Source organism: Saimiri boliviensis, chromosome 21, assembly GCF_048565385.1.
Source record: "Saimiri boliviensis isolate mSaiBol1 chromosome 21, mSaiBol1.pri, whole genome shotgun sequence".
NCBI lineage: Eukaryota > Metazoa > Chordata > Mammalia > Primates > Cebidae > Saimiri > Saimiri boliviensis.
Window position 1 is genome coordinate 2,047,966 of NC_133469.1, and position 24,676 is coordinate 2,072,641.

The 24,676-nt window shown below is 51.6% G+C and overlaps 1 protein-coding gene across 5 annotated transcripts in view; it reads right to left on the bottom strand.

The window, feature by feature from the left end:
- Positions 1–23,876, bottom strand: part of TTLL1 (TTL family tubulin polyglutamylase complex subunit L1) — a 41,265-nt gene extending 17,389 nt beyond the window's left edge. For 4 of the 5 annotated variants that reach the window (XM_074391279.1, XM_074391277.1, XM_039463063.2 and 1 more), the window contains exons 1-6: positions 23,794–23,876; positions 15,599–15,715; positions 11,194–11,402; positions 9,858–10,038; positions 5,528–5,662; positions 5,157–5,265 (exon numbers count right to left, since the gene is read on the bottom strand). In XM_074391279.1, coding sequence (XP_074247380.1) covers positions 5,157–5,265; positions 5,528–5,662; positions 9,858–10,038; positions 11,194–11,402; positions 15,599–15,711 — 747 coding nt within the window. In that variant the 5' untranslated portion in view covers positions 15,712–15,715; positions 23,794–23,876. Of the gene's footprint in view, positions 1–5,156; positions 5,266–5,527; positions 5,663–9,857; positions 10,039–11,193; positions 11,403–15,598; positions 15,716–19,984; positions 20,093–23,793 lie in introns of all 5 variants that reach the window. The other variant, XM_074391278.1, reaches the window with a different exon arrangement.
- Between the last annotated feature and the right edge of the window lie 800 nt (positions 23,877–24,676).

Consider the following 24,676-nt stretch of genomic DNA (forward strand, 5'->3'; position numbering starts at 1 on the left):
ACAAGAGCGAAATTCCATCTCAAAAAAAAAAAAAAAAAAGCTGAGACTCCAGATGTGTCATCACGCCTGGCTAATTTTTAAATTTTTTGTAGAGAAGAGGTCTCACTATGTTCCCCAGACTGCTCTTGGACTCCTGGCCTCAAACAATCCTCCTGCGCTGGCCAACCAAAGTGTTGGGATTACAGGCATGAGCCAGTGTGCCTGGCCATCTGGGCCTCTTACTATGTGGGTGTTTTTTTTTTTTTTTTTTTTTTTGAGATGGGGTCTCCATCTATCACCCAGGCTGGAATGCAATGTTGCGATCTTGGCTCACTGTAACCTCCACCTCCCAGGTTCAAGCGATTCACCTGCCTCAGCCTCCCAACTAGCTGGGATTACAGGCACCTGCCATCATGGCCGGCTAAGTTTGGTATTTTTAGTAGAGATGGGGTTTCACCATGTTGGCCAGGCTGGTCCTGAACTCCTGACATCAGGTGCTCTGCCTGCCTCGTCCTCCCAAAGTGCTGGGATTACAGGCGTGAGCCACCACGACCGGCCTTATATGGGTATTTGTAAATGCTCATCTCCCGAATACTCTCCAGATTAATCATTTATGCCTCACAGCAAGGCTGGAGTGCTGCCGGGATACCCTTCAAGACCAAGGCACTCATTCTTCCAGCTGAAACCCGCACTGGGAGTGCCCTTGGCTTGAGGGAGCGCCCTAACCCAGGGGTGAAGCCCTCCCTGAGGGCAGCAGCACCCCATGTCTGCTGAGGCCAGCTGTCAGCCCCTGCTCCCTCCCGGACAGCTCTGCAGGCCATCTCTGCTCCACAGCACCCCGGCGTGGGCTGAGGCCTCCACTGCAGCAAGATCGCAGCTCGACTCTCCCTCTGCTGGGTCCGCTCACCTCCCTCACAGGTGCTGCCCCTGACGCTGGGCCCGGAAACCCCCTGAACACTGACTTCTCCCTCAGAGTCTTTCCCGGGGAAGCCAACCGAAGACACACCAGGGCTGTGCACTACAGTGTAAAAGCACTGCACCCCTAATTCTCGAACAACCTTGAGAAGTCACCATCATCATCCCACTTCACAGGTGAGGCCAGGCTCAGAGAAGCTGTTACTTGCCCAAGCTTTCCTCCTGGGCTGGGATGGAGCTGGGCGCCCAGCCCAAACGTTCTGATGCCAGTTCTGCACCCTTTTTGCTTTGCCACCACTGAAAATTAATTATCCATACAATGCTTGCCTTTGAAGGCAGAGAACTAGAAAATCCCGGAGTGTGTTCCACTGTTGGGGGACTGCGATTTCATTTTCTAAGTATAAAGTGAGAACCATGAACCGAAACAAAACCAGCCTACTAACTGCTCAAGCAAACAGCACTGACCCAAGCAGGTAAAGGGAGAATTAGCCATATTTTAAAATAAAGTCCAGGTGTGGTGGCTTGTGCCTGTAATCCCAGCACTTTGGGAAGCTGAAGTGGGTGGATCACCTGAAGTCAGTAGTTCAAGACCAGCCTGGTCAAGATGGTGAAACCCCTTTATTTATTTTGTTAACTTTTTTTTTTTAAATAGAGATGGGGTTTCTTTTTTTTTTTAAATAGAGATGGGGTTTCACCATATTGGTCAGACTGGTCTTAAACTCCTGACCTCAGGTGTTCCACCTGCCTCGGTCTCCCAAAGTGCTGGGATTACAGGCGTGAGCCACTGCGCCCGGCTGGTGAAACCCCTTTCTGACTAAAAAACCCCAGCCCGGTGTGGTGGTACGCACCTGTAATCCCAGCTACTCTGGAGGCTGAGGCAGGAGAATCACTTGAACCCGGGAGGTGGAGGTTGCAATAAACTGAGATCCTGCCACTGCACTGTAGCCTAGGCAACAAGAGTGAAACTCCATCTCAAAAAATAAAAATAAAACAGAAAGAAAGAAATGAGACCTTTGGGCTGGGCAAGGTGGCTCACGCCTGTAATCCCAACACTTTGGGAGGTCAAGGCGGGTGGATCACCTGAGATAAGGAGTTTGAGACCAGCCTTACTAACATGGAGAAACCCCATCTCTACTAAAAATACAACATTAGCTGGGTGTGATGGTGCAGGCCTGTAATCCCAGCTACTTGGGAGGCTGAGGCAGGAGAATCGCTTACACCAGGGAGGTGGAGGTTGTGGTGAGCCGAGATTGTGCCATTGCACTCCAGCCTGGGCAAGAAGCGCACAAATCCGTCTCAAGAAAGTAATAATAATAGAAAGAAAATAAAAGAAATGATTTGTGGTTTGTGTGGGGGTGAAATCAGAGCCCCAAACCTGAACTGGGCCCACAAGCCCCGTGTGTCTGGCCTCTCCAGCCCCTCCTAGGGCACCACCCGCACGCCGGGCTCCCGCCACACTGGCTTCCTCACGGCCCTGTAACGCTCCTTCCTGCAACGGGGCCTCGGCACACGGTACTCACTGCTGTGGAACCTCCCTACCTCCTCCGGATCATCCCTGCTCAGGCTTCAGATCTCGGCTCCAGCACCATTTCTGCAAGGAAGCCTTCTCCAACCACCTGACCAGGGGCTTCTTTTGTTCCATGCTCTTCTAGATGTGTGTTTCTCACTTTCAGTGCAAGCAGCTGGGTTTGTAGTTTTAGGTTCATAAGGGTGGTTATTTGATGAATGTCTCCGCTGGAAGCTCTGGGAACCATGAGAGTAGGTACTAAGGTAGGCTTTGCCTGTCACTGTATCCTGGGTACTCGGAATGGGATCAACTCACATAGGTGCTCAAAGCGTACAGATGCCCCTCAATAGGGTTATGTCCAGATAAACCCATAGCAAGTTGCAAGTATTGTAAGTTGAAAGTGCACTTAAGGCCAGGCACAGTGTCTCATGCCTGTAATTCCAGCACTTTGAGAGGTTGAGGTGGACAGATCACTTGAGGTCAGGAGTTTGAGACCAGCCTGGCCAACATGGTGAAACCCTGCCTCTACTAAAAATACAAAAAATAGCCAGGCGTGATGGTGGGTGCCTGTAGTCTCACTTCTCAGGAGGCTGAGTCAGCAAAATCGCTTGAACCCAGGTTGGGCAGAGGTTGTGGTGAGCCAAGATTGTGCTACTGCACTCCAGCTGGGGCTACAAAGCAAGACTCTGTCTCAAAAAAAAAAAAAAAAAAAAGAAAGTGCATTGAATATTGAATACACCTAACCTACCGAATATCCCGGCTTAGCCTTGCCTATCTAAAATGTGCTGAGAACACTTATTAACAGCCTGAAGTTGAACAGAATCGTCGAACACAAAGCCTATTATATAATAAAGTGTGGCGCCGGGCGCGGTGGCTCAAGCCTGTAATCCCAGCACTTTGGGAGGCCGAGGCAGTTGGATCACGAGGTCGAGAGATCGAGACCATCCTGGTCAACATGGTGAAACCCCGTCTCTATTAAAAATACAAAAAATTAGCTGGGCATGGTGGCACGTGCCTGTAATCCCAGCTACTCAGGAGGCTGAGGCAGGAGAATTGCCTGAACCCAGGAGGCGGAGGTTGCGGTGAGCCGGGATCGCGCCATTGCACTCCAGCCTGGGTAACAAGAGCGAAACTCCGTCTCAAAATAAATAAATAAATAAATAAATAAATAAAGTGTGAAAGAGCTCACATAATTTATTTACTGCACTCAAAGCAAAAAAACAAATGGTTGCATGGGTTCCTACTGAATGCACGTCGGTTTCACACCACCAAAAACGTGACAACTATAAGCTAAGCCGGGCAAATCAGGGACTGTCATCTCACGACGTTCTCTCAACAGTCCTGCAAGGTAATACTACGATTTCCTTGTATTTATTTATTTATTTATTTATTTTTTGAGACGGAGTTTCACTCTTGTTACCCAGGCTGGAGTGCAATGGCGCGATCTCGGCTCACCGCAACCTCCACCTCCTGGGTTCAGGCAATTCTCCTGCCTCAGCCTCCTGAGTAGCTGGGATTACAGGCACGTGCCACCATGCCCAGCTAATTTTTTGTATTTTTAGTAGAGACGGGGTTTCACCATGTTGACCAGGATGGTCTCCATCTCCTGACCTCATGATCCACCCGCCTCGGCCTCCCAAAGTGCTGGGATTACAGGCGTGAGCCACCGTGCCCGGCCTATTTATTTATTACTGTTTTTTTGAGATGAGAGTTTCACTCTTGTTGCCCAGGCTGGAGTGCAGTGGCACGATCTTGGCTCACTGAAACCTCCGCCTCCTGGGGTCATGCAGTCCTCCTGCCTCAGCCTCCCGAGTAGCGGGGACTATAGGCATGCATCGCCACGTCCTGCTAATTTTTGTATTTTATTTTTTAGTAGAGATGGGGTTTCTCCATGTTGGTCAGGATGGTCTCGATCTCTTGACCTCGTGATCCGCCTGCCTTGGCCTCCCAAAGTGCTGGCATTACAGGCATGAGCTCCTGGCCTCTAAGATCTCCTTTTATAAATGGAGAAACTGAGGCTCTGAGAGTTAGGCTGACTTGCCCAAGGCCGCAGAACTAGAAAGACAGGGCTTGAGCCTGCCGTCTTCCTTCTCCAGGTGCCCCCACCCGCCCTGGCATTCGGCCGATGTGCCCCAGGCCAGCCCACCTATGCCCAGAGCCTCCCAGTCCCATCAGTGCCCAGCCTGAAGCCAGAACATACCTTGAGTATCACTCCTTACCCACACTGTTCTTGAAAAAGTAGAAGAAACCCCACAAAGTTGGTCCTTTTTTCTTTTTTTTTTTTTCTTTGAGATGAAGTCTCCCTCTGTTGCCCAGGCTGGAGTGCAATGGCTCGATCTTGGCTCACTGCAACCTCTGCCTCCCAGGTTCAAGCAATTCTCCTGCCTCAGCCTCCCAAGTAGCTGGGATTACAGGTGAGTGCCACCACGGTAATTTCTGTATTTTTTTAGTAGAGACGGGATGTCACCGTGTTGGTCAGGCTGGCCTTGAACTCCTAACCTCAAGTGATCCACCCAGCTTGGCTTCCCATAGTGCTGGGATTACAGGTATGGAGCACCATGCCCAGTCTAATTTTTATATTTTTAATAGAGACAGGGTTTTGCCACGTTGGCCAAGCTGGTCTTGAGCTCCTGACCTCAGGTGACCCACCTGCCCCAGTCTCCCAAAGTGCTGGGATTACAGGCGTGAGCCACCACGCCCAGCCTGAAAAAAAATGAGTCCATTACTATAAGCACAAACGGAAGGAAACACTCACCCCATGTTTCTGGATGGCAACGTTGGTGAGATGAACGAACATGTTGTCCAGCTCACTGGTACTCGGGGTGTATTTCACTGTGCAAAACCGGCAAAACCCAAGCTTATACCTAGGTGGGAATGTAGATTAATTCGCACTCCGAGGAGAAACACAAACAACAGATACCACGTCATTCTCTAAAAAGAGCTGCTTTCATGTGCGCGATTTACACAACTCACATCAGCATCAGGGCTGACTGGTCTGGCGTCCCCTGATCCCTGCCCTGTGCCGGGCACTGCACATGTACTGCTCATCGAACCTCACAACGGTGCTGAGGAGGGGTTTAAGGTAGAAACACAACCGAGAGGGACCCAAGCCTTAGGGATGCTTACATGTAACAGCGCAGCGGACGGTACGTGGACACCAGAACGTACAGCCGCAGGTCGAACTTCCTCCCGCCGATGAGTAAAGGGTTGTTAATATAGAGAGAGATCACGTAGGCTTCTTTATTAGACTGAGACACAAACCTGAACATGTCAGAGAAGGTAAGAATCAGACGCTAAAAGGTGCAGCACTGAAGACACAATCCATGAATAAAATAACTGAGAAACTGGACTCCATTCCAGTTTAAAAAGTAAACATTTTTGACTGGGCGTGGTGGCTCTTCCCTGTAATCCCAGCCCTTTGGGAGGCCAAGGCGGGAGGACCACTTGAGGTCAGGAGTTTAAGACAAGCCTGGCCAACACGGTGAAACCCCATCTCTACTATACATACAAAAACAGCTGAGTATCACGGTGTGTGCCTGTGGTCCCAGCTACCTGGGAGGCTGAGGCAGAAGAATCGCTTGAACCCGGGAGGCGGAGGTTGCAGTGAACTGAGATTGCATTACTGCACTCCAGCCTGGGTGACAGAGCGAGACTCCATCTCAAAGAAAAAAAATAAAATAACGAGGGATCCATGTCACTATACATTTGTCTAAGTTCCCAGAATGAACAACACTAAGAGTAAACCCTACGGCCTTTGGATGATGACGGGTCGGTCAGTCTGCCAATTTTTCTTTATATATATATATTTATATTTGATAGAGAGTCTCGCTCTGTGCCCAGGCTGCAGGGCATTGGCGTGATCTCAGCTCACTACAGCCTCTACCTGGGTTCAGGCAATTCTCCTGCCTCAGCCTCCTGAGCAGCTGGGATTACAGGCACCAGCCACCACGCCTGGCTAATTTTTGTCTTTTTAGTAGAGAAAGAGTTTTGCCATGTTGGCCAGGGTGGTCTTGAACCCCCAACCTCAAGTGATCTGCCTGCCTTGGCCTCCCAAAGGGCTGGGATTACAGGCATGTGCCACCACAGACCCGGCCAGATTTTTTTTTCCGAGACAGCCTTGCTGTGTTGCCAGGCTGGAGTATGGTGGTGCGATCACAGCTCACTGCGGCCTCCTGGGTTCAAGTGATAGTCTCACCCTAGCCTGGCGAGTAGCGGAGACTACAGGAGTGGACCACAACACCCAGCTCATCGGTCTGCCAATTTTAACAAATGTTCCATTTTGATAGGGGATGCTGATAAGTGGGGAGGCTGTGCATGTGCAGGGGAAAGGGTATCGGAATCTCTGTATCTTACTCAATTGTGCGGTAACCCGAAAACTGCTCTAAAAATCAAACTACTGGGCCGGGCGCGGTGGCTCACGCCTGTAATCCCAGCACTTTGGGAGGCCGAGGCGGGCAGATCACAAGGTCAAGAGATCAAGACCATCCTGGCCAACATGGTGAAACCCCGTCTCTACTAAAAACACAAAAAAATGTGCTGGGCGTGGTGGTGCACACCTGTAGTCCCAGCTACTCGGGAGGCCTGAGGAAGGAGAATTGCTTGAACCCAGGAGGCAGAGATTGCACTGGGCTGAGATCGCACCACTGCACTATAGCCTAGGCAACAGTGCTGGACTCCGTCTAAGAAAAAAAAAATCAAGCTACTGGAAAAAAAATTGATGGTAAAGACCAAAGGTGCATTTATTCAGCTGGCAACAAGCTCCCGGCCTCTCAGTATGAGGGGCTGGATCGTCAGGAAGGAAATGGGGGTGAGGTGTATCCATGGAGGGCACCCTCTGCCCCCGAGGACAGGGCAAGCAGCTGCAGGAGAGTCCCTAGGAGTCCACTCAGGGAATTCCTCCTTGGGCCTGACCCCTGGGGGCTGGCAAAGTGTAATGAGATTTAAGCACGGCCGGGCGTGGTGGCTGACACCTTGTAGTCAGCACTTTGGGAGGCTGAGGCAGGTAGATCACTTGAGCCTGGGAATTTGACACCAACTTGCGCAACATGGCGAAACCCTGCCTCTAGAAACAAACAGAAAAAACAAAAAAGTTAGCCAGGTGTAGTGCTGTGAACCTACAGGCCCCTTCCTCAGGAGGCTTGGGCCCAGGAGGCCGAGGTTGCAGTGAGCCATGATTCCGTCTTAAAAAAAAAATTTGTTTTAGGCCAGGCGAAGTGGCTTACCCCCTGTAATCCCAGCACGGGAGGCCAAGGCGGGTGGATTACTTGAGGTCAGGAGTTCAAGACCAGCCTGGCCAACATGGTGAAACCCCGTCGCTACTAAAAAATCCAATAATTACCCAGGCATGGTGGTGGGCACCTGTGATCTCAGCTACTCGGGAGGCTGAGGTAAGAGGATCGCTTGAACCTGGGAGGCGTGAGGTTGCAGTCAGCTGAGATCATGCTACTGCACTCCAGCCTGGGTGACAGTGAGGGTCTGTGTTGAAAAATAAAAAAAGAAACCTATTTAAATGTACTATAAAATGAGGTGTCTCCTGTTACCCTGGGAACTCTGACAAGTGAGTCCTCTCCCCACTGGAAAAGGATCAGACGGAAGCTTTGCCCTGGTGGCCCCCAGACACTTCTGAGCAGCTGAGAAGAGCCAGCAGACCCAGGCCCTGTGGCCCAGAGCACGGGCCACCGCCGGCCCCTTCCAATGCTCAGGCTTCACGTGTGTCAACTCGCTCCACCCCCACCACAAGCCCCCGGCGGTGGAGCTGCTGGTGCCCCCGTTTTTCTCGGATGGAGAATGTAAGACAGGGAGACTGCGAAGAAAATACACAGAGCCAGTGCGTGTCAGACTGGGCCTCCAACCCAGGACCTCAGGGCCTCCAGTCCCGGGATGGAGGTCGGTGTCTCGCCGCCTCAAGAACCACCACGATTGAGCGGTTCTCACACCAACCTGTCATCAAAGAGCGGCTGCAGGCCCTGGCCCATCACCTACACCGTCTTCCTCACGGCCTGCCTCAGGCAGTCTGGGACTAATCACCCCAAGACAGCCACAGAGCCCCGCCGTGACACCACGTGGCAGACGACACACACCCGCAAAACCTAGCATGGGCTGCCTGGCTCGTGGCCAAAGACCGAAGAACAGGCCGGGTGCCGTGGCTCACGCCTGTAATCCCAGCACTTTGGGAGGCGTAGGCAGGCGGATCACCCTGAGGTCAGGGGTTCGAGACACGCCTGACCAACAGGGCAAAGTCTTCTCTCTCTTGTTTTTTTCGAGACGGAGTCTCACTCTGTCACCCAGGCTGCAGTGCAGTGGTGTGAACTCAGCTCACTGCAACCTCTGCCCCCGCAGAGTTCAAGGGACTCTCCTGCCTCAGCCTCCCACATAGCTGGGATTACGGGCACCTGCCATCGCACCCACCTAAATTTCTTATGTATTTTTAGTAGAGACGGGGTTTCACCATCTTTGCCAGGCTAGTCTTGAACTCCTGACAGCATGATCCACCCACCTCGGCCTCCCAACGTGCTGAAATTACTGATGTGAGCCACTGTGCCCGGCTGCAAAACTCCATCTCTATTAAAAAAAAAAAAAAAAAAAAAAAAGGCCGGACGCGGTGGCTCAAGCCTGTAATCCCAGCACTTTGGGAGGCCGAGGCGGGTGGATCATGAGGTCAAGAGATCAAGACCATCCTGGTCAACATGGTGAAACCCCATCTCTACTAAAAAATACAAAAAATTAGCTGGGCATGGTGGCACGTGCCTGTAATCCCAGTGACTCAGGAGGCTGAGGCAGGAGAATTGCCTGAACCCAGGAGGCGGAGGTTGCGGTGAGCCGAGATCGCGCCATTGCACTCCAGCCTGGGTAACAAGAGCGAAACTCCATCTCAAAAAAAAAGGAAAAAAGAAAAAAAAAAAAAAATTAGCTGGGCATGGTGGTGCATGCCTGCAATCCCAGCTACTCAGGAGGCTGAAGCAGGAGAATCGCTTGAACCCAGGAGGCAAAGGTTGCAGTGAACTGAGATTGCACCACTGCATTCTAACCTGGCAACAGAGCAAAAGTCTGTCAAACAAACAAAAAAACCCCACAGTCAGGTGCAGTGGCTCATACCTGTAATCCCAGCACTTTGGGAGGCCACGGTGGGCAGAACATGAGGTCAAGAGATCAAGACCATCCTGGCCAACATGGTGAAACCCCATCTCTACTAAAAATACAAAAATTAGCCGGGCATGGTGGCACAGGCCTGTAGTCCCAGCTGCTCAGGAGGTTGAGACAGAAGACTCGCTTGGACCCGGGAGGCGGAGGTTACAGTGAGTCGAGATTGCACCACTGCATTCTAGCCTGGCGACAGGGCAAAATTCTGTCTCAAAGAAAAAAAAAAAAACAACCACAACCATCCCACAGACTGCGGAACAGCATAAAACGGTGAGCTGGGACCTGGCACGCAGAGCGGGTAGCTGCCCACACTTACGAAGACGTCTTGCTGTCCCGGGACCACTTTTTGATCTGTGAGAGCTTGTTAATGAGGAAGATGCCCTTTCCCTGGGCTTTGCCACAAGGCTTCATGATCCAGGTGCTCGACGGGCTCTTCCGGAACTCTTCCACAAACAGGTTATAGTCAGCGGGCAGCATGTAGGTGACCGGAACAAAGTCTGCAAGGCAAAGGCACCCAGCGGTGGTATAAGGGGCAGCCCAACAGCGGCCACCAACAGAAAGGTCTTGCCCCTGCCTTTCCAGGGCCTTCAGACTCAGTGCTCCCCGCCCCGGCCCGGCAGCTAACAGAACCAGGGCCTCTGCTGCGCAGTCCCTGGGCGACACAACCTACATTCACGGAGCCTGTCTAAGCACCTTACAAACCTGCATTTTTTTTTTTTTGAGATGGAGTCTTGCTCTGTTGCCCAGGCTGGAGTGCAGTGGCATGATCTCGGCTCACTGCAACCTCCGCCTCCTGGGTTCAAGTGATTCTCCTGTCTCAGCCTCCCAAGTAGCTGGGATTATACGTGCGTGCCAGCATGCCCAGCTAATTTTTGTATTTTTAGTAGAGACGGGGTTTTACCATGTTGGCCAGGATGGTCTTGATGTTTTTTTTTATTTTTTATTTTTATAAAGACAAAGTTTCACCATGTTGGTCAGGCTGGTCTTGAACTCCTGACCTGAGGTGATCTTCCCACCTTGGCCTCCAAAGTGCTTGGATTACAGGCATGAGCCACCACGCCCGGCCCACGGTCTCGATCTCTTGACCTCATGATCCGCCTGCCTTGGCCCCCCAAAGTGCTGGGATTGCACGTGTGAGCCACCACACCCGGCCGAAACCTGTATTTTTCAATCCCCACGGCCACCTGCGAGCTACTGTAAACCGTATAATAATTCCCATTTAGCAGATGAAACTGAGGCCCAGGGAGGTCAGTTATCAAATTCTGCCCAGGTTTGTGAAGGAATCTGAAACTATTCAGTCCAGCTTTTATCCCCGGGCTGGACAGGGGCACAGTGTCTTCCCTGGGTAGAGCCAGTCAGACAGTCATGAGCCCTCGTGGCAGCCTGTGGCTCAAGAAATGTTTCCCTAGGCTGAACACTGAGGGCATTCTCTGGCTTGCACAAAGCCCATGCCAGGCAATTCCCAAGGCACTCGCAGAAACTCAGATGCCAGACTCAAACACCTCCTGCTCCTTCGTTCTGGAGACACCTGAAATGACACCCGCGTGGACATGCTGGTGTGCCAAAGCCAGCAGTCACCACCGCGGCGCCTCGAGCCCTGAATAAAACATTCAGCTGTTAAATGAAAACAGGAGCCGGGAAAAGGCACCAACCCAGATAGAGGTATTTTCCATTTTCATCTTTTTCTGCCAGAGGACTCCCTTCTTTCTCTAGCTCCTTCCTGTATCTTTTGATGTTCTTCACCATCAGATCCTTCCGGGTCAGTTCATAGTGGTTTGGAAAATGGTTGACTATCTGATCGTCTGAGAGCCGATATCCGGTTTCGACACTGAACACATTTCGGATGGTTTGCACGCTCATCCTGTAAGAGACGAGCAGGACAGACGCTCGGTGGTGAGTTCTGTGGGCAGGAGTCCTTGTTTCCATCCCCGCAAACATCCAGAGCCCTCAGCAGCCTTCCCCACTGTCCCCATATCCCCTGGCACCTGAGCCAGGGGCGGCCCGGCCCACAGCAGCACAGAATGCAGGCCCAAGGACAGGCTGGGACCCACGCTGTGTGAGGGCCAGGAGCTGTGCTGAGTCTGTGCCCTGGCCTCCCTCTCTGGCCAGGAGCAGGAGCTCAATAAATGTTTACTGATTAGTGATAACATTAATAATAACATTGTCAACAAATAAAATATATACCCTTTTCAGACTCTGAAGTCGGGAAACTCATTTAAACAGTATCTGCACCCAAGTTCAGGAAAGTCAAGGACCCTTTATTTTTTTACTTTTTAATTTAAGTTATTTATTTATTTAGAGACAGTTATGCTCTTGTTACCCAGGCTGGAGTGCAATGGCGTGATCTCGGCTCACGGCAACCTCCGCCTCCTGGGTTCAGGCAATTCTCCTGCCTCAGCCTCCTGAGTAGCTGGGATTACAGGCACGCGCCACCATGCCCAGCTAATTTTATATAAATATATATATTTACATATAAATATATATATTTATATATATATATTTAGATGTAAATATATATATTTATATAAAAAATATATATATATTTTTATATATATATATAAATATATTTTTTATATATATATAAAAAATATATATATATTTATATATACATAAAATATATATATATTTTTATATATATATAAAATATATATATATATTTATTTTATATATATATAAAATATATATATATTTATTTTATATATATATAAAATATATATATATATTTTTATATATATATAAAATATATATATATATTTTATATATATATATAAAATATATATATATATTTTTTTTTTTATATATATATATATATTTTTTTTTTTGAGACGGAGTTTCGCTCTTGTTGCCCAGGCTGGAGTGCAATGGCGCGATCTCGGCTCACCACAACCTCCGCCTCCTGGGATCAGGCAATTCTCCTGCCTCAGCCTCCTGAGTAGCTGGGATTACAGGCACACGCCACCACGGCCAGCTAATTTTTTTTTTATTTTTAGTAGAGACGGGGTTTAACCACGATGACCAGGATGGTCTCGATCTCTCGACCTCGTGATCCACCCGCCTCAGCCTCCCAAAGTGCTGGGATTACAGGCGTGAGCCACCGTGCCCGGCCCTTTTTTTTTGTTTAAACTTTTTGAGACAGAGTCTTGCTCTGTCACCCAGGCTGGAGTGCAGTGGCATGATCACAGCTCACTGCAGCCTCGACCTCTTGGGCTCAAGTGATTCTCCCACCCTGGCCTCCACAGTAGCTAGAACCACAGGCATGCACCACCATGCCCAGCTAATTTTTTTTATTTTTAGTAGAGACGGGGTTTCACCATGTTGACCAGGATGGTCTCGATCTGTTGACCTCGTGATCCACCCGCCTCGGCCTCCCAAAGTGCTGGGCCTACAGGCGTGAGCCACCGTGCCCGGCCCATCCAAAACATTTCTGTAAGATTCTCTAACAGTTCAAGACTCCATATTCTATTATGTGACATCCTATTTTATACAATTATCAGAACTAAAAAAGCAGTATTTATGTATTTACTTATTTTTGAGACAGGGTCTCGCTCTGTCACCCAGGCCGGAGTGTCATGGCTTGATCTTGGCTCACTGCAACCTCTGCCTCCCAGGCTCAAGTGATCCTCCTACCTCAGCCTCCCAAGTAACTAGGACTATAGGAAGGCGCCACTGTGTCTAGCTAAATTTTTGTAACTTTTTTTGTAGAGATGGCGTTTTGCCATGTTGCCCAGGCTGGTCTCAAACTCCTCGACTCAACTCATCCTCCGCCTAGGCATCCCAAGCGCTGGGATTACAAGCGTAAGCCACCGACCATGCAACAGCAGGAATACTTCTAGAGACAAGCTCCCCTTCATCAACAATACAGAAGCCCTAAGAATGGTTCATACACAAAACAGAATCACTGCTTGATTCTTTCATCAGTTTTCAAAATAAAGAGCTGGCCAGGCGCAGAGGCTCACGTCTGTAATCCAGCACTTTGGTGTTTTTGGTTTTTTTTTATACGAAGTTTCGCTCTGTGCCCAAACTGGAATGCAATGGCGCGATCTTGGTTCACTGCAACCTCTGCGTCCCGGGTTCAAGCAATTCTCCTGCGTCAGCCTCCTGAGTAGCTGGTACTACAGGCGTGCGCAAGCATACCCGGCTAATTTGTGTATTTTTAGCAGCGACAGGGTTTCCCCACGTCGGCCTGGCTGGGCTCAAACTCCTGACCTTGTGATCCGCCTGCCTCAGCCTCCCAAAGTGCTGGCATCACATGTGTGAGCAACCACACCCAGCTAATTTAATTTTTTTGCATTTTTAGTAGAGACGGGGTTTCACTATGTTGGCCAGGCTGATCTCTCCTGACCTCGTGCTCTGCCTGCCTCAGCCTCCCAGTGACGGGATTACAGGCGTGAGCCACTGCTCCCGGTCAGAACGCTGCTTTTCTTGTCCTAGCCTAACTCCCTTTCCATTTTATTTTTGAGGCACAGTCTTGCTCTGTCACCCAGGCTGGAGCACAGTGGCTCACTGCAACTTCTGCCTCCCGGGTTCAAGCAATTCTCCTGCCTCAGCCTCCCAAGTAGCTAGGGTTACAGGCACATCACCATGCCCAGCTACTTTTTCTATTTTTAGTAGACATGGGGTTTCACCATGTTGGCCAGGCTGGTCTCCAACTCCTGACCTCAGGTGATCCGCCTGCCTTGGCCTCCCAAAGTGCTGGGATTACAGGCTTGAGCCACCATGCCCAGCCAGTTTAACTCACCTTTCTTTTTTTTGAGACGGAGCCTCACTCTGTTGCCCAGGCGGAGTGCAGTGGCATGATCTCAGCTCACTGCAACCTCCATCTCCGAGGTTCAAGCAATTCTCCTGCCTATGCTTCCCAAGAAGCTGGGATTACAGGCATGCAGCACCACGCCCAGCTAATTTTTATATTTTTAGTAGAGACGGGGTTTCACCATGTTGGCCAGGCTGGTCTCGAACTCCTGACATCAGGTGATTCACCTGCCTCAGCCTCCCAAAGTGCTAGGATTACAGGCATGAGCCATTGTGCCTGGCCTGACTCACTTTTCTATTGCTGTGTGTCAGCCAGTCTGACTAGCACCCTCTTGGCATAGGACAGGGAAGCAAAAGAAGGCAGGCACCTGGACAGGTGTGGTGGCTCGCACCTGTGATCCCAACATTCTGAGGCTGGAGCAGGAGGATTGCTTGAAGCCAGGAGTTGGAGACCAGCCTGGACAACACGGTGAAACCCTGACTCTACAAATAATTTAAAAAGTTAGGTGGGTGTGGCAGCGCGTGCCTGCGGTCCTAGAAACTCAGGAGGCTGAGGTGGGAGGACAGCTTGGGCTCAGAAGAGCAAGGCTGCAGGAGGTATGATCACACCACGGCACTCCAGCCTGGGCAACAGAGTGAGACCCAGTCTCCAGAAAACACACGTGTTAAAAAAAAAAAATAAGTAGCTGGGTGCAGTGGCTCAAGCCTGTAATCCCAGCACTTTGGGAGGCCAAGGTGGGTGGATCACAAGGTCAGGAGTTCGAGACCAGCCTGACCAACATGGTGACACCCCATCTCTACTAAAAATACAAAAAATTAGCCAGGTATGTTGGTGTGCATCTGTAATCTCAGGTACTCGGGGGGCTGAGGCAGGAGAATTGCTTGAACTCAGGAAGTGGAGGTTGAAGTGAGTTGAGATCTCACCATTGCATTCCAGATTGGGTCACAGAGCAAGACTTTGTCTTGAAAAAAAAAGGTGCACCAAGCCTTCTTCCCTGTCCTCCGGGCCAGCTGTAACACACGCTCACTGGAAGGGGAGGGCAGAGGCTCTTGTTTCTCACCCACGTTCCCCACAGGGTTACTCACATTAGCTGCACTGAAACACCCTGGGCTTCACAGCACAGGCTGCACACAGCGAGGTGGGAACACACCATCACACCCACTCTCAGAGAGTCCTAAAGAAACACGAGTGCTGGGAGACAGTGCGACAGGAGATGCTGGCTCTGAGGTCAGCCCCGAGGCGCTGGAGCGAATAAAACCGATACCCGAGGCTCCGAGCAGCCACCCAGCCCCGCTTCGTATGCTCACCAGTAAAAATTCCAATCCTCGTTTTCTGTCACTTGGACCCATCCTCTCTTCTCAAAGTTATTGATCAGCACTGACTTCTCGATATCAGTGACCCATTTTACTTTTCCTGCCATAATCCTGGAAGAGATCAACATATTAGAGCTACAAACATCAATGACTCACTTCCCTTTAAACCCAGGAATCCTTTAAACAGCACACAAAATGACCTATGTTCCCCCACCCCAGCCAGGGGCGATTTCATCTCCCAGGGCACACCGGGCATGGGTAGAGACAGACAGTCTGGTTGTCTCGACTGGAGGATGCTTCTGGCATCAGGCTTGTCTGGGCCAGGGATGCCACTCAACATTCGACTTGCACAGGTGACCCCTCTCAGCCAATTATCCACCCCAAATGTCAACTGTGCCAAGGCTGAGAAACCCTGGTCTGGTGGGAGAGACAGGCAGCCATCAAGTCATCACCCAGGAGTGTTCAACTACACTTGTGCCAGGAGCCACAAAGGAGGGGCACAGGGGGCTCCGAGAGCCAGAGGCAGGGCAGCTGGGGAAGACCGCCCTGAGAAGGGGACCCTGGAGCCAGCTTCCAATGGGCGAATGGGGGTTGGCATACCTGACCCACGTCCCTCCAGGCACTGCCTGTCTCCCTACTTCAAGCCACCCCTCTGGAACGACAGAGTGACTGTAAGTGTTTATCTGGGCTGGGTGTGGCAGCTCACACATGTAATCCCAGCACTATGGGAGGCCAAAGTGGGTGGATTGCCTGAGGTCACAAGATCAAGACCAGTGTGACCAACATGCTGACTAAAAATACAAAAACTAGCCGGGTGTGGTGGTGGGCACCTGTAATCCCAGCTACTCAGGCTGAGGCGGGAGAATCACTTGAACCCAGGAGGTGGAAGTTGCAGTGAGCCAAGATCATGTACTCGAACCTGGGTGACACAGTGAGACTCTATCTCAAAAAAAAAAAAAAAAAGACAATCTTACAGTCACACCAGTCAGCAGCTCCCACCCAGCATGACAGCAAAAGACAGAGCGTTATTTTAAACAACAAAGGCAGTATGCCTCGGTACACTTCCACAGTTTCACCCGAAGAAGGGGTTCCAGGCAAAACTCGGCCTCAAAGCCAAGGGGCCTATGAGCCTTGAAGGCCGATTCTGAATGGCGGCATCTCCTCCAGGGACTGGCAAGGGCTCCACTTTGGGGGCAACTTGATGGTGCAGAAAGGCGTGGGATATGGAGACAGAGACCTGGCTCTAACTGGCCTCGGGAAAAGGAAGAAGGCATTCCCGTGATGGCACCACACAGTGCCCTGCTGGTAAGGCCAGGAGCGTCACAGAGGTAGGACGGAGGGACGGTAATAGCGTACGGGCTCCGCAGCTCAGGTTTGAGGCTTAGCTCCGCCACTCACTGGCTGTGTGACTTTGGGCAAGGTACTTAACCTCTCTGAATCTCCATTTCCTTGTGTAAACAGCAATAAGAATCGTATCTAGTGTGGTGGCTCACATCTGCAATCCCAGCACTTTGGGAGACAAAGGCAGGTGGATCACGAACGAGGTCAGGAGTTCCAGACCAGCCTGGCCAACATGATGGAACCCCTGCTTCCACTAAAAATACAAAAAATTAGCAGGGCGTGGTGGTGCGTGCCTATAATCCCAGCTCTCGGGAGGCTGAGGCAGGAAAATCGCTGGAACCCAGAAGGCAGGGGTTGCAGTGAGCCGAGATCACACCACTGCACCCCAGCCTGGGCGACAGAGCAAGACTCCATCTCACGGAAAGAAAAAAAGAGTAGTGTCCAGCTTACGGGCTACAGTCAGGGTTAAATGAGTGATCACACGTAAAGCACCGAACAGCCCCTGGAGCACAGAGGCACTCAAGAGGGGCCAGGCGCACTGACTCACGCCTGTAACCCCAGTACTTGGAGAGGCTGAGGCAGGCGGATCACTTGAGCCCAAGAGTGTAAGAACAGCCTGGCTAACAGGGCAAAACCCCGTCCCTACAAAAAAGGTACAAAAATTAGCCGGGCGCGGTGGCTCAAGCCTGTAATCCCAGCACTTTGGGAGGCTGAGGCGGGTGGATCACGAGGTCGAGAGATCGAGACCATCCTGGTCAACATGGTGAAACCCCGTCTCTACTAAAAATGCAAAAAATTAGCTGGGCATGGTGGCGTGTGCCTGTAATCCCAGCTACTCAGGAGGTTGAGGCAGGAGAATTGCCTGAACCCAGGAGGCGGAGGTTGTGGTGAGCCGAGATCGCGCCATTGCACTCCAGCCTGGGTAACAAGGGTGAAACTCCGTCTCAAAAAAAAAAAAAAAAAAAAAAGGTACAAAAATTAGCTGGGCACGGTGACATGCACCAACAGTCCCAGCTACTCGGGAAGCTGAAGCGGGGGGATCACTTGAACCTGGGAGGTTAAACTGCTGTGAGCCATGACGGCACCACTGCACTCCCACCTGAGGGACAGACTGAGACCTGTCTCAAAAAAAAAAAAAAAACACTCAAGAGACATTCACTATTATCATCATCATCATCCCCGCTTCACCAGTGAGGAGGCTGAGGCTCAGGGTTACGAGCCTGTGTTAAGAACCAGACTCAGCTGGGTGCGGTGGCTCACGCCTGTAATCCCAGCACTTTGGGAGGCCAAGGAGGGTGGATCACGAGGTCAAGAGATCGAGACCATCCTGGTCAACATGGTGAAACCCCGTCTCTACTAAATATACAAAAAAAAAAAAAATTAGCTGGGCATGGTGGCACGTGCCTGTAATCCCAGATACTCAGGAGGCTGAGGCAGAAGAATTGCTTGAACCCAGGAGGCAGATGCTGCAATGAGCCAAGATCATGCCATTGCACTCCAGCCTGGGCAAAAAGAGTGAAACTTCATCTCAAAAAAAAAAAAAAAAGACTGGCAACGGGAATGAGCGTATCAAACTGGCTTAGGCTAATTAGGATTTACTCCTGAGTTGGGGATATGATCACCTTCCCTGAGCAAAACTCTTGATTTTATTAACCAAGAAAAAATAATGAAAGAAAGATATGTGTCAGCTGCAAGAGTCTTGACAGATCAACTGAGCCGACTGAGATTTAAGAAGCTGAGACTCTCAAAGCACTTCCGGCCATTTCCTTGACATTAGTTATTTTTTTTTTTTTTTTTTTTTTGTGAGACGGAGTTTCGCTCTTGTTACCCAGGCTGGAGTGCAATGGCGCGACCTCAGCTCACCGCAATCTCTGCCCCCTGGGTTCAGGCAATTCTCCTGCCTCAGCCTCCCGAGTAGCTGGGATTACAGGCACGCGCCACCATGCCCAGCTAATTTTTTGTATTTTTAGTAGAGACGGGGTTTCACCATGTTGACCAGGATGGTCTCGATCTCTTGACCTTGTGATCCGCCCGCCTCGGCCTCCCAAAGTGCTGGGATTACAGGCTTGAGCCACCGCGCCCGGCCCCGACATTAGTTATTGATGAATGGCTACCAAATGTTGTCTCATACTCCGTAGTCATTTTACCTAACAATATCATGGCATTAAAATAAACTGAATCCTTATTCTTGGATTCAGCTTCCTCCAATTATACCATAAATTCCTTATGATCACATGCAGAAATAGGAGGAAACGTCACACTCCTGATACCTTCCTTTCTTTTCTTTTCTTTTTTTTTTTTTTGAGACGGAGTTTCGCTCGTTACCCAGGCTGGAGTGCAATGGCGCGATCTCGGCTCACTGCAACCTCCGCCTCCTGGGTTCAGGCAATTCTCCTGCCTCAGCCTCCTGAGTAGCTGGGATTACAGGCACGCACCACCATGCCCAGCTGATTTTTTTTGTATTTTTAGTAGAGACGGGGTTTCACCATGTTGACCAGGATGGTCTCGATCTCTCGACCTTGTGATCCACCCGCCTCGGCCTCCCAAAGTGCTGGGATTACAGGCTTGAGCCACCGCGCCCGGCCTCGATACCTTCCTTTCTTATACCAGGTAGCTAGCCTCATGTGCAGAAATCACAATAAAGTTTCTTGGTAAAAGGGATGCCAAGGAAGATAGAAACAGAGCTCTAATCTTCTGAAAAAACTCAACACATTTGTTTTTTTTGAGACAGAGTCTCCCTCTGTTACCCAGGTTGGAGTGCAATGGCATGATCTCGGCTCACTGCAACCTCTGCAACCTGGGTTCAAGTGATTCTCCTGCCTCGGCCTCCCGAGTGGCTGGGATTACAGGCGCCTGCCTTGATGCCCAGCTAGTTTTGTATTTTTAGTGGAGGTGTGGTTTCTCGACGTTGGCCAGGCTTGTCTTGAACTCCTAACCTCAGGTGATCCACCAGCCTCAACCTCCCGAAGTGCTGAGATTACAGTGTGAGCCACGTGCCCGGCCAACATCTTTTTCTTTCTTTCTTTGCAGGCTCCCCACCTGCTTTTTCCAGGTTCCGACCACAAGCTTCCAATCTCTTATCAACATGTGGTTAGGTGGTACCAATTCTGGCCAGGGCCCTGGCTGGGCACTGACGCTCAGCCATGCCTGCAGAGTAAGGAATGACGTATTTATATCATTACCGAGAACAAAAGCTACCAGTTATTAAGCACTACCACGCGCAGGCATTGGGTGGGGTAGTTTGTGAGTATCTTCCACGGCTCCACTGTGCCTGTTACCACTTCAGGTGACGCCAAAAGGCAAACGATACAATTTTTTTTTTTTTTAGACGGAGTTTCACTCTTGCTGCCCAGGTTGGAGTGCAATGGCATGATCTTGGCTCATCGCAACCTCCACCTTCCAGGGTCAAGTGACCCCCCCTGCCTCAGCCTCCTGAGTAGCTGGGATTACAGGCATGCACCATCATGCTCAGCTAATTTTGTATTTTAAGTAGAGATGGGGTTTTTCCATGTTAGGGTAGTCTCGAACTCCTGACCTCAGTGGCCTCGCAGAGTGCTGGGATTACAGGCATGAGATACCACACCTGGCCAGATGATATGGTTTGCCTGTATCCCAATCTCACCTTAAATTGTAATCATCCCCACGTGTCAAGGGCAGGGCAAGGTGGAGATAAACAAATTACGGGAGTGGTTTCACCCCCATACTGTTCTCACGGTAGTGACTGCATCTCATGAGACCTGATGGTTTTATAAACGGGAGTTCCCCTGCACAAGCTTCCTTGCCTGCTGCCATGTATAATGTGCCTCTGCTTCTCTGCCACGATTGTGACACCCAAGTGCCATGGCTAATTTTTGCATTTTTAGTAGCGATGTGGTTTCGCCATGTTGGCCGGGCTGGTCTCTTGGTCCTGACCTCAGGTGATCCGCCTGACTTTGGCCTCCCAAAGTGCTCGGATTACAGGCGTGAGCCACTGCGTCGGGCCTCTCTGCTGATTCTTACCCATGCTCAGGTTTGCAAATAATTGGTCTAGTTCATGTATTTGTTTCCTTGGCGATTATCCGTCTCTACACAGACAAGTCTGAGAGCAGGAATGTGGTTCTGCTTTAACTCGTGCTCAGTCCCCAGCACCTAGAGCAGCGTCTAGTAATAGCAAGTGCTCAATCAATATTTGATGGATGCCCAGGCGCAGTGGCAAGTGGCACGTGGCGTGTGCCTGTAGTCCCAGCTACTCGGGAGGCTGAGGTGGGAGGATTGCTTGAGCCCAGGAGTTCTGGGCTGTAGTGCGCTATTGGGTGTCTGTGCTAAGTTCGGCATCAATACAGTGACATCCTGGGAGCAGGGGACCACGAGGTTGCCTAAGGAGGGGTAAACTGGCCCAGGTCAGAAACGGAGCAGGTCAAAACTCCCATGCTGATCGATAGTGGTACGGCGCCTGTGAATAGCCACCGCACTCCAGCCTGGGCAACATGGCGAGACCCCATCTCTTAAAAAAATTTTTTTGATGAATGAACAAAAATAAACGAACTGGTGCAGTGGCTAACACCTGTAATCCCAGCACTTTGGGAGGCCAAGGCGGGCAGATCACCTGAGGTCAGCAGTTGAGACCAGCCTGACCAAAAGGGAGAAACCCCGTCTCTACTAAAAATACAAAATTAGCTGGGCGTGGTGACACATGCCTGTAATCCCAGCTACTCAGGAGACTGAGGCAGGAGAATCGCTTGAACCCGGGAGGCAGAGGTTGAGGTGAGCTGAGATCTCACCATTGCACTCCAGCCTGGGTAACAAGAGCGAAATTCTGTCTCAAACAATAACACTAACAACAAAAGAGTCCCACAGCTTTACCAGGGGTGTGAAGTATCAGGCTGGGAGCTGAGCTGATTTCCACAGTTTGGGAATATCTGCCTGCTGGGCAGACCTACAACCCCAGACAGACACTTTGCCACAAGGCCTTTCGTTTCCCAGTTATCGTAATTCCCAACTCCCAGACAAAAGCCAAACCTAAATCGCTTGCCTGGCACAAGAGAGAACGTACTCATGAGAATCATTTCATCCTTCTGTGTCCAGCCGTCAGAAAACAGGCATCCTCTCTGCCCTCATCCCCACTATCCTAGACATTCTAATCACTACTATTCTCAATGAAGTCCCAACTGGGCTAGCATTCTGGGGTATCTGGATTCTTTTCTAGCAAGTTTTCTTTAAAAAGGAAAAAAAATTGGCCGGGCGCAGTGGCTCAAGCCTGTAATCCCAGCACTTTGGGAGGCCGAGGCGGGTGGATCACGAGGTCAAGAGATCGAGACCATCCTGGTCAACAAGGTGAAACCCCGTCTCTACTAAAAATACAAAAAAGTAGCTGGGCATGGTGGCGCGTGCCTGTAGTCCCAGCTACTCAGGAGGCTGAGGCAGGAGAATTGCCTGAACCCAGGAGGCGGAGGTTGCGGTGAGCCGAGATCGCGCCATTGCACTCCAGCCTGGGTAACAAGAGCGAAACTCCATCTCAAAAAAAAAAAAAAAAAGGAAAAAAAATTAATTATCTTTAAAGAAAGCAGACCAGGTGTGGTGGCTCACACCTATAATCCTAGCACTTTGGGAGGCTGAGGCAGTGGATCACTTGAGGTCAGGAGTTCAAGACCAGCCTGGCCAAGAGGGTGAAACCCTGTCTCTACAAAAAATACAAAAACAAGCAAAGAAAAAAATTAGGCAAGCATGGTGGTGCACATCTATAATCTTAGTTATCCGGGAGGCTGAGGTGGGAGGATTGCTTGAACCCAGGAGGCAGAGGCAGAGTTTGCCAGGTTGCAGTGAGCCAAGACTGTGCCACTGCACACTCCAGCCTGGGTGACAGAGCAAGACTCCATCACACACACACACACACACACACACACACACACACAGGAATATGACCAGGCAGCATGGCTCACGCTTGTAATCGCAGCACTTTAGGAGGCCGAGGCGGGCGGATCAAGGGCCAGGAGATCAAGACCAGCCTGGCCAAACCCTATCTCCTCTAAAAACACAAATATTATCCAGGTTTGGGGGCAGGCGCCTGCAATTCCAGCTACTGGGGAGGCTGAGGCGGGAGAACAGCTGGAATCCGGAAGGGGGAGTTTGCAGTGAGCGAGATCGTGTCACCGCACTCCAGTCTGGGCGACCCAGTGAGACTACGTCTAAAAATAAATCAAGTAATAACTACGTAAACGACGACTTCACGTGGAGCAGCGCGTCGTCACTGGCCGTCGCCACGCCCGAACCGGGCGACCGCGCCCCACGGGGACTGCTCCCCATCGTCTGTGACGCCAGGGCAGAGCAGGGCCCATCTTCTCGTCCTGCCACGAGCTGGCACCCCAACGCGCTCATCAAATCTTTCCCGAACAAAGAACCCGCCCCGCCAATGCCAAAAGGGCTCGCAACGACAGGACAGTCTCACTTCCAAGGCGGATCCCCCGGGACGCCCCAGCGTCTCCGCGGGGGGGGCGACCGCCCTGCCCCGCCCTCCGAGCAGGTGGGGTACCCCGGCCCGGTCTCCGGCCCCGAGCGCGCCCCGCAGGTGCACCGCGCCCCGCGGGAGACGCCGACGGAAACGGCGCGGGCGGCACGTGAACGGGAAACGCGCAGGAACCGCGGGGGGCCGGGCCGGCGAGCGACACACGCCGCGATGCGATTCACAACGAGCGGACGGCGCGAGGCGGGTGACGGGCACGCGGCGCGGCGGTCGGCGCGGGCTCCCCGGGCTCCCCGGACCCGGCCGGCAGCGTCGGAGGCGCGTCTCCGCGGCCGCGCAGACCCCGGCGCCCACGCCCGCTCGCACGCGCGCTCCCCACGCCCTCGGGGCCCCGCGCGGCAGCCCTCACCTGGGGGCGCCTCCAGCCGCAGCCGCGCCCGCCCCGGCCTCTCTCCGGCGCTCGCAGCCCGGGGGACCCGCCCGCCGCGCCCCGCCGCGCTCTACTTCCGGGGCGTCGCCCTGGCAACCCGGGACGCGACCGCCGGCGCCACGACCACTTCCGGAATCGGGCTCCTCCGGGCTGCTGTCCCGCGAGCCCGCTCTGCCCGGGACGCAGATCCTTGGAAAGCCGGGCTGCCCACCCTCGCCCCCTTCGCGGCTCAGAAAGGAGACCCTGGTCGGGGCGCACCGGCGGCTCACGCCTGTCATCCCCGCACTGTGGGAGGCCAAGGCGGGCGGATCACGAGGTCAAGTGATCGAGACCAGCCTGGCCAACGTGGTGAAACCCCATCTCTCCTAAAAATACAAAAGTTAGCTGGGCGTGGTGGCGCGGGCCTGTAGTCCCAGATATTCGGTGGGCTGAGGCTGAGCCAGGAGAGTCGCTTGAACCCGGGAGGCAGAGGTCGCAGTGAGCCAGGATCGCGCCATTTGCACTCCAGCCTGGCGACAGAGCACGACTCCATCTCAAAAACAAAAACAAAATTTAGCCAGGCATGGTGGCAGGTGCCGGTAATTCCAGCTACTCCGGAGGCTGAGGCAGAGAGTTGCTTGAATCCTGGAGACCGGGGTTGCAGTGAGCCTAGATTGCGCCACTGCACTCCAGCCTGCTGACGGAGTGAGACCCCATCTCAAGAAACAAACAAACAAACAAACACTTTATTACTCTCTTTTGTTGTTAAGATACTCAAGCTATGGAAATAGTCTTTTTCTTTTCTATTTTTTTTTTGAGATGGAGTCTCACTCTGTCACCCAGGCTGGAGTGCAGTGGCACAACCTCGGTTCATTACAACCTC